Here is a 10379-nt window from a genome sequence, read left to right as displayed (position 1 = left end):
CATGATCTTCGACCCCAACAGCCCCCTGATCCACTGGGCAGCTGCTGAGCGGCTCCCTGGCGCAGATGGCCCCCCAGACGGGGGCCTCCCACCCCGCGGCCCCCGCCACCGTGGCCGCGTCCCTGAAGCGGAAGCTGGAGGACAAGGAGGACCAGAACTGCAGCGAGAAGGAGGGCGGGCCCAGCGGCGGAGGACCAGCACCGCCGAACAAGCCGCCTGCGGACCATCATCACCCCCGAAGCAGCTGGAGGATCCTCTACGAGAAAGTACCTGCTGGACTCCAACCCCACCGCAAAATGCTGGACCACATCGCGCGGGAGGTGGGGCTGAAGAAGCGCGTGGTGCAGGTCTGGTTCCAGAACACGCGCGCCCGGGAGCGGAAAAGCCCAGTTCCGGGCCGTCGGGCCGGCCCAGTCGCACAAGCGGTGCCCCTTCTGCCGCGCCCTGTTCAAGGCCAAGTCGGCCCTGGAGAGCCACATCCGCTCTCGGCACTGGAACGAGGGGAAGCAGGCGGGGTACAGCCTCCCCCCCAGCCCTCTGATAGCGGCGGAGGAGGGGGGGGAGAGCCCCCAGAAATACATCTACTTTGACTACCCGTCGTTGCCGCTCACTAAAATCGACCTCTCGAGCGAGAATGAGTTGGCTTCGACCGTGTCCACGCCCGTGAGCAAGACGGCCGAGCTGTCCCCCAAGAACCTGCTCAGCCCTTCTTCCTTCAAAGCGGAGGGCCCCGAGGACGGGGAGAACCTGGGCGCCCCTCCCGCCGAGGCCGGGTACGACCAGAGCAAAACCGATTTCGATGAGACATCGTCCATCAACACGGCCATCAGCGACGCCACCACGGGCGACGAGGGCAACGCCGAGGTGGAAGCCACCCTGGGGGGTTCTGGAGACGGGAAGCCGGCTCTGTCGCCGAAAGAGCCCAAAACTCTTGACGCTTTGCCAAAAACAGCGACCACACCCACCGCAGAGGTCTGCGAGGAGAAATTCCTCTTTTCCCTCACCAGCCCCTCCATGCATTTCAACGACAAGGACGGTGACCATGACCAAAGCTTTTATATCACGGATGACCCCGATGACAACGCCGACCGCAGTGAGACGTCCAGCATCGCCGACCCGAGCTCCCCAAATCCTTTTGGGTCCAGCAACCCTTTCAAATCCAAAAATAACGACCGCCCGGGGCACAAGCGTTTCCGGACTCAGATGAGCAACCTGCAGCTCAAGGTCCTCAAGGCGTGCTTCGGGGACTACCGCACGCCCACCATGCAGGAGTGCGAGATGCTGGGCAACGAGATCGGCCTGCCCAAGCGCGTGGTCCAGGTGTGGTTCCAGAACGCACGGGCCAAGGAGAAGAAATTCAAAATCAACATCGGGAAGCCGTTCATGATCAATCAGAGCGGGGCCGAAGGCACCAAGCCAGAGTGCACACTGTGCGCGGTGAAGTATTCCGCCCGCTTGTCCATCAGAGATCACATCTTCTCCAAACAGCACATCGCGAAAGTGAGGGAGACCGTGGGGAGCCAGCTGGACCGGGAGAAGGATTACTTGGCTCCAACCACCGTTCGGCAGCTGATGGCGCAGCAGGAACTGGACCGGATCAAGAAAGCGTCAGATGTGCTGGGCTTGGCGGTGCAGCAGCCCAGCATGGTGGACAGCGGCCCCCTCCACGGCATCGGCCTCCCGGCTGCCTACCCGGGACTCCCTGGGCTTCCTCCGGTCCTTCTCCCCGGAATGAACGGTCCATCCTCCTTGCCCGGGTTCCCACAGAATTCAAACAGTAAGTCACTTCCAGGGGAGAATTCAAACAGTAAGTCACTTCCAGGGCAGTCTAATGAATTAGTAATGTTAGGCAGCTGATGCTGAATAACTAAGAACAGGGTACATTTGAAGCTCTTCATTTCAGTGAGTGAAGCCATTAAATAATTTAAAATATATATTTTATTGGCTAAAATTAATAACCAGGAAATAAGTCTACCTAAACTTATGCAGAAAAATAAAGACTAGCTAGGTTAAAAAAAAAAAAAAAACAACACTAGCTAGGTCATAGCTAGTCTTAGAAATATATTCATTATTTACATCATTATATCTTTACGTCTTAGAAATGTTCCTTTTGTAGAATCATTTCAATACTGTTTTCAAATGGCATTTAAGCACAAACATGTGGCATATTGTTGGTGAACGTACTAAGAAAGCGAAGCATTAACTAACCCATTTATTGGTATCTTAATTTATATTCTTTCCAAGGGAGGCTTTCTTATTTGTTTTTGTTTTGTTTTGTTTTCTCCCACTTAAGTGCCTGGAAGTTCAAAAGTTAAGGGCCTCTAGCCACAGGAATTCACCCATAATACACCTAACAGTCAATAAAGCTTATATTTAGTTTAACTACTAACAATATGACTTCTGGGACAATTTTTAATTTAATTGTAAAGATTTTGGACAATAAGATTTTGATTTTTGTAGCAGCCATTGTTGCTTATTATTTAAATTAATGTGCAACCTTAGAGGTATATTAATATTACCCCATGCCCTCCTGCCCCTCTCTCCACCCCAGCCATATAATTAACTCAAACAAAATTATAAAGCTTTCTGAGGCAACCCCAGAAGATGAATCCAATTCGGTGCTCATCAAGAGTAATGTAATTTGTGCAGGTTCAGAACATTTCATGAATGAATAAAGGTATGCTGTTCTATTAGGTTAAAACAGTTGAATACACTAAGCTAGGCAAAGACATAGCCAAATATATAACAAATGTTAAATGTTTTATATGTTATATAAAAGTTATATATTATCCAAAATAGAAAAAAAATGGTTCTCTTATAATTTCTTCTTTAAAGTAAGTTTTATTTTTCAAATTAACAGTGATTTTTTTTTTCTTTTTGAAAGGGGATTTTGACATTATAAACTTATCTAGAATTAACTAGTTACATATTTCTAGAAAGTTTCCAAAACACATAGGCTAGCTTTTTTATTTACACAAATTGGACTTTAACATAAATGTCAAACTTTTCAATCTCACCCTTTTTTTAAATTAAATCTTTATTGTTGAAAGTATTACATATGTTCCCTTATTTTCTCCCATTGACCCCTTATAGCCCTCCCCTCTCCCCCAGGCCTCTACCACCCTATTGTCTGTGACCATGGGTTATGCATATATGCATACACATTCTTTGGTTCGTCTTCTCCCCCCCTCCCCCTACATCCCTTCCCTCTGAGGTTTGACAGTCTGTTCCATGCTTCCATGTCTCTGGATCTGTTTTGTTCAACAGTTTGTTTTGCTCATTAGATTCCACATATGAGTGAGATCATGTGATACTTGTTGACAAGTATCTCTGACTGGCTTATTTCACTTAGCATAATACTCTCCAGGTCCCTCCATGCTGTCTCAAAGGGTAAGAGATCCTTCTTTTTTACTGCTGCATAGTATTCCGTGGTGTAAATGTACCACAGCTTTTTAATCCACTCAATTGCTGATGGGCACTTGGGCTGTTTCCAGATCTTAGCTATTATAAATTGTGCTACTATGAACATAGGTGTGCATACATTTTTTTCTGATTTGTGTTTTCATATCTAATTTTTTGAGGAAATTCCATGCTGTTTTCCATAATGGCTACACCAGTCTGCATTCCCACCAGCAGTGTAATAGGGTTCCCTTGTCTCCACATCCTCGCCAGCGCTTGTGATTTGTTGATGGTAGCCATTCTGACAGATGTGAGGCAATAACCCATTGTCATTGTAATTTACATCTCTCTGATGATCAGTGATTTTAAGCATTATTTTTCATATGTCTCTTGGCCATCTCTATGTCCACTTTGGAGAAGAGTCTATTTAAGTCCTTTGCCCATTTTTTAATTGGCTTTTCCTTTTGTTAAGTTGTGTGAGTTCCTAGTTTGGATATTAACCCTTTATCAGATGCATCATTGCCAAATAGTTCTCCTGCACAGTGGGCTTCCTTTTTATTTTGTTGGTTTCTTTTGCTGTTCAGAAGCCTTTTACTTTGATGTGGTCCCATTTGTTTTCTCCTTAGTTTCCTTTGCCCAAGGACAGTGGTTCTCAACCTTCCTAATGCCGCGACCCTTTAATACAGTTCCTCATGTTGTGGTGACCCCCAATTTCATTGTTACAAATTGAACATAATTAAAGCATAGTGATTAATCACAAAAACAATATGTAATGATATATGTGTTTTCCGATGGTCTTAGGCGACCCCTGTGAAAGGGTCGTTCGACCCGCCCAAAGGGGTCGCGACCCACAGGTTGAGAACCACTGCCCTAGGAGATGTATCTGCAAAGATATTGCTACGAGAGATGCCTGAGATTTTGCTGCCTATGGTTTCTCCTAGGATCAAGTTTCACTTTTTACATTTAAGTCTTATCCATTTTGGGTTTATTTTTGTTTATGGTGTAAGTTGGTGGTCTAGCTTCATTTTTTTTGCATGTATCTGTCCAATTTGTTGAAGAGACTGTATTAACCCCATTGTATGTTCTTGCCTCCTTTGTCAAATATTAATTGAGCATAGTGGTTTGGGTTGATTTCTGGGGTCTCTGTTCGGTTCCATTGATCTGTATGTCTGCTCTTGTGCTAGTACCAGGCTGTTTTGATTATAATGGTTTTGTAGTATAATTTGATATCTGGTATTGTGATTCCTCCAATTTTTTCTTCTTTTTCAAGATTGCTGCAGCTATTCGGGGGGGTCTTTTTTGGTTCCATATAAATTTTTGGAGTATTTGTTCTAGATCTGTGAAATATGCCATTGGTATTTTAATAGGGCTTGCATTGAGTCTGTAGATTGCTATGGGGTAGTATGGACGTTTTAATGATGTTAATTCTACCAATCCAGGAACACTTATTTATATCTTCCTCTATCTCTTTTTTCAACGTCCTGTTGTTTTCCAAGTAAAAGTCTTTTACCTCCTTGGTTAAGTTTATTCCTAGGTAACTTAATTTTTTGGTTGCTATGGTAAATGGGATTGTTTGGTTTCTCTTCTTGAGAATTCATTATTAGTGTATAAAAATACCATCAGTTTCTGGGTGTTAATTTTGTATCCTGCTACATTGCTGAATTTTTTTATTAAAAAATCTAGTAGGTTTTTTTTTGTGGAGTTAGGATTTTCTATGTACAATATCATGTCATCTGCGAATAATGAGTGTTACTTCCTCCTTTCCAATTTGGATGCCTTTTACGTTTTCTTCTTGTCTGATCGCTGTGGCTAGGACTTCCAGTACTGTGTCGAACAGGAGTGGTGAAAGTGAACATCCCTGTCTTTTTCCTGTTCTTAGGGGACATGATTTTAGTTTTTGTCCATTGAGTATGATGTTGGCTGTAGGTTTGTCATATATGGCCTTTATCATGTTGAGGTATGATCCCTCCATTCCACTTTGCTGAGAGTTTTTATCAAAAATGGGTGTTGGATTTTTTTGAATGCTTTTTCTGCGTCTATTAACATGATCATGTTATTTTTGTCTTTCAAATTGTTTATGTGATGTATCACATTTACTGATTTGCGAATATTGTACCAGCTTTTGCATCCCCGGAATGAATCCCACTTGGCCATGGTGTATGATCTCTTAAATATATTTCTGTATCTGATTTGCTAATATTTTGTTGAGGATTTTAGCATCTATGTTCATCAGGGATATTGGCCTGTAATTCTCTTTCTTTGCGGTGTCTACCTGGTTTGGGAATTAGGATAATTCTGGCCTCATAAAAAGAGATTGGAAGTATTCCTTCCTCTTGGATTTTTTTGGAACAGTTTCAGGAGGATAGGTGTTAGTTCTTCTTTGGTAAAATTCCCCCCGTGAAGTTGTCCTCACCTTTTCTTATAAAAACAAAACATGCCATGGGATCTTAGAAGATATTCCTGTTTTAACTTTTACCTTGGGAAACGTGAAAGAGTGACACCACGTGGCCTGTGGGCTGCGGCCAGCTCACCTGGCTCCCTGTCCTGAGCGACCTGTTGGCATTCAGGAAGCAGGCAGGGTCTGTACATAGAGAACACTGCCCCTTCCTTGAACTGTCACCGTGTGCTCCCCCCTCCCCCATTAGACTTTGGGCTTCATTATCTAGATATTCTTGGGGCCTGAAATATCAGCTACAACTACGTGTTTTGTTTGTACATTTAATTGTCAGAATTGTTTATAAGAATAATGCAATGGCTATTTTTGCATGACTATCAGTTTCTGTTCCTACTTTATATGTCACTGTGATTATTAATTGACACATAAAAAAAGGTTTTATGTGGAAAAACGCTTGTGATTGGTTATATAAAAGAGTTTCCCCACATAAAGTATAATGTGAAAAACTAAACAGTAATGTGAAATTTAAAATATTAAATAAAATATTGGGTAAAGTAGAGGAACATTTGGTACTTTACAGGCACTAAGAACACTCCAAGTGTCTGTGGTCATTGATGCCTGTGTAGTCACCCCTCTAAATAGTGGTCAAAGCATCTTGCTTTCCTCTCTATGGGATCAGAAGGCCTTTGGACAGTCAGTCCTTGGCTGACAGTCCTATATGAGAGAAAGTGGTAAGGGTAGAGAGAGGAGATGTTTATGAAATACTTAAATACCCTAACCTCTCTCCTCATTCAGCTCAGCATAAATACAGTGTGTCTCCTCCCCTGACACGTGGGCCCTGTTCATAACTCCCCGAGTTGTGGGAGGCTGTGCAGGCAGGTCCTCTGCAGTGAGCAGTATCCTTATGCATCTGACACCAAGGACCTTGGTGCTAGGTGTACCTATTGCTTCATTAAATCCTGGATCAAAACAGATCGGAGAGTGTTATAAAAAAAAAAGGGGGGGGGTATGTTCATTTTGTGAACATACCACTGCAATTTGCAATTTCTCATGAATTCGTTTTTTAATTTTTATTTTGACAGATTTTAAACATAGCACAGCAGATTACCAGCAGGACCTCATCTGAGAGCCTGAGTTCCCATCCTTCCCAGTTCACTTATGTTTAGGTTAGCTGACCTGTGGTGGGTAGAGCTGAGTATTTTAGGCATCTCGCAAGGGGAGCTGTGCTTCTCCATCTTTCTACTGTATTTTCTCATCACTCAAATACCTCCTTTGCTTTATGGGAGAAATAGACATATCAGCGAAGTGAAGTCAAAAGGGGAAAATTACTTCATAAGTAGAATATTTCTGTATTTCTCACAATAATTTATCTACATGACTAAACTTTGAGAATATGCCCTGTTCATCTTGGGCCCATTTTAATGGGATTTTAGTTATGGAAAAATCTCCATTTTAAAAATACTCTATCCCTTTGGAGGTAAGTTTGAAGGTTTTGACCCTAAGGAAATCACTAGAAAGGGACTCCATTAAGCATGAGCTGTTCCGTAAGGTAGTAAGTCTGATTCCAAAGGCTACACCTGTGAAGGTGTACATTCGTTGCCATGGACATGTTCAGTTTTAGTATTTCCAACCTCTAAGTGTCCTGGTTTAAACTTATTTTTTATTCTTTTTTGGGCAGAAGTGCTGTTTACCAGCTTTTATGCCCACAAAACTTCCTTGCCTCACTTCCAAGAAATTTTCACATTATTTAGTCTTTCAAGATCACGAAGGCGGCCCTTTCGAGAGTAATGCACATCACGTGTGCCTTCGCTTTTAAAGAAAAGGAATTATTTTCTGCTTAAAAAATTTTCCACATTTGTCTTTTTCTATCACGATCATGTGCAAAAAGGGAGAGTGGTGAAAAATATCACAAGCCTGTACGCCTGGAAAAAATTAGAAAAGTTTTAAATTGACATTTTATCCTTGAGTATGTTAGCTTCCTTTGGCGGGTGGGGGGACTCAAGATGAATAGAGACTTGATTTTCTATTTTTAACATATTTACTTTATCGTTTAAAGCAGTGTCTGATTTTTATATGTTCCATTAGTGTTTGGAAATACTGCCCAACCCAATTTCCTTAAATGGAGCTGCAGAACATGGCTTGTGCATTTTTCTCATACTTCAGTGTAATTTACTAGCACAGTTGTGGTAAATCTAGATAAGAGTAAGTCTTTAGTAATTTTATCACAATTGTCTGTGGCCCCGTGTATATAATTAGTTTTCTTTTCACCTCCAAAATAAATTTCCTCTCTAGGAGACCTAGATCAAAGAATCACGGGGAAAAGGAACCACATCTAAGTTCATTGTGAGACAGACATTTTCTTCCAAAAAACATTACTTTGGGGGAAAACCAAACAAAATTATGGTAGCTTGATTATCTGTAGGTAAATTTGAATCTCTTAGTAGGAGTTAGGGAACGGGAACGAATGCATCTGATTCCACAATGTGACCACTGTTCCGTTTTTCTCTTGTGTTTCTGGTTTTCCTATATCAGTTGGCTACTGACCTTTTGACTGCAACTGTTTACAGGCTCATGGCTTTTACTAGTAGGCCCGATGTACATGGTTCAGTATCCTGAATCTGCATCTCTTTCCTAAAATTGTTACTTAATAGCTGATTATTTAACTCTGCTTAGTCCTGGAGATGTTGAATTCCTAGAAATCCCTAATAGTTTTGGACTACAGTAGTTGGGATTTTAGAAGACTATTGCATGACCTTTACTTCATTGTATGACCTCCTGATAGGAACCTGTAGACCCTATCTGATGGGAACGTCTACTCAACAACCATTGCTATTTTTTAAGTCTCTTAGTTCCTTAAAATTTTTCTTAAATTCTCATGACACAAAGATGAGTGAGCCAACAATTTCCTTAGATTTATGGGGGAAACACCAGGTAGAAAGGGGTTCAATTACTTAGCTGAAGTCTCATTGTACTAAGAAGTAAGGTGGGCTTTATGGGGAGGCAAAGAAGCTGGCTACCAACATAGTGTCATTCTAACATGCAAGGAAGGCTCTGTTGTCCTTAGTAAAGCTTCTTCCACCTGGAATCACTCATGCCTGAAAGTCTGTAATTAGATAATTTCTTTGACTAAATGCATTATCCTCTGTGAAATGTAAAATAGCACAGAATATCATAGTGGGAAGAAACCTCAATCTAGTACTGGTATATATGAAGCCTTTTCAGAAATAGATGTATTCATATTTTTGTTTTTGTTTTTTTCTTGAAAATAACATTTTATGCAGAGGCAAGTAGAAGATACCAGGCATAGTGGTGTAGGAGTAAAAGCAAGGGAGTTGAGGGTTTGGGCCCCCAAAAGCAATTCCATTATGTCACAATTTTGTCTAAGTCCCCGGAATCAAGAAGTTTATCATACTAAATTGGGTTAAGACCAGGAAATTCACTCATTCATTCTTACTATACCCTGCAAAACTTAAGTCATCTTAAATTTATTTCAATGGTGCAGGCCATTTTTCTGTAAGTCATGGATACTGTCATCAGTTTCTCCCCAAAACACAATGTTACTTTCAAGGATTTGTTTTCTTTCTCTTTTTATACTATAGCTCTAATAATACATTTTCTTTAAACAAGATTTTTAGCATCTGTCCTCACCACTGGAAAAACCATAGGACTTGTTTCAGAGCAGGTCAGGGGTGAGTTGGGTTTGGCAGGTTACAAAGCAGAGCAGCTGGTAGAAAGCTAAGCTAATTGACAGGAATCTGATAACAGCGAGGGTGATCTTTGAGGACTCAGAGCACCTTGGGTTGTAAGCTAAGTCTAAGAAAAGCTTTCTGAGTTGGGTAAAGACCAATGAAGACACTAAAGTTTTTTTCTAGCTACAGAAATAGAAACATGCAGTTTTTGTGTCACTTCAAAACAATTTTTTAAACACCCAAATGCTTCATTTAGCATGGAGGTAAGATGTTGACCAATAGTCAAAAGATGATTGTGTTAATTCTCTGATCATTCTCTCTACAGCCATGCATCAATAATTAAACTCCACTCACCTCTGTCTGATTCATTCTCCCATCAGGCCTCCAGCTCAGTCCTTGTTCTGATCATTCAGTGGTGAGCCTTCCCTTGATCAATAATGAACCAGCACCCATCCTGGAGGGAGAACGTACTGGATCCTCCATCCCAGGGTTTTAAGGGCAGAGATGACAGGGGAGGTCCCAGGGAAAGATCTCCATAGCCTATTCAGTAGCTTTCCAAGTGCGTCCATTCAGAGTTGTGCTCTCCACTGATTAGTTGGCCGGCACCAGGGCAGGGGGTCATTATTCAATGCAGCTCGTCCTGTTGCTTATCTGGGCCTGGAGCTGAAATACAACTGAGGCCTAGATGTTATCTCGAGGGAGAAAAGGTCAGGGGGTCCAAACCGCAATATGCTAGGGAAGGAAAAGTCAAAGTCCCACCGTATAATTGGTTGTCCTTGTTAGGCATCTAGGGCTTTCCATCCTGGCAACCTTCTGTACCTGGCCCATCGTCCTTGCTCTGCTTCATGTCTGTGTAACTACCTACAACACAACCAACTGAGCCGCCAGGACAAGTG

The 10379-nt window shown here is 42.2% G+C and overlaps 1 protein-coding gene across 1 annotated transcript in view; it reads left to right on the top strand.

The window, feature by feature from the left end:
• The window catches only part of ZFHX4 (zinc finger homeobox 4), a 182505-nt gene that overhangs the window by 167166 nt on the left and 4960 nt on the right, over nt 1-10379 (top strand). The window contains 5 exon segments of the mRNA XM_023751913.1: nt 2-31; nt 33-188; nt 190-286; nt 289-380; nt 382-1777. Of these exon segments, the coding sequence (XP_023607681.1) occupies nt 2-31; nt 33-188; nt 190-286; nt 289-380; nt 382-1777 (1771 nt within the window).

Source organism: Myotis lucifugus, unplaced genomic scaffold (assembly GCF_000147115.1).
Source record: "Myotis lucifugus unplaced genomic scaffold, Myoluc2.0 scaffold_27, whole genome shotgun sequence".
Classification (NCBI taxonomy): domain Eukaryota; kingdom Metazoa; phylum Chordata; class Mammalia; order Chiroptera; family Vespertilionidae; genus Myotis; species Myotis lucifugus.
This window is presented reverse-complemented; position numbering and strand designations above follow the sequence as displayed.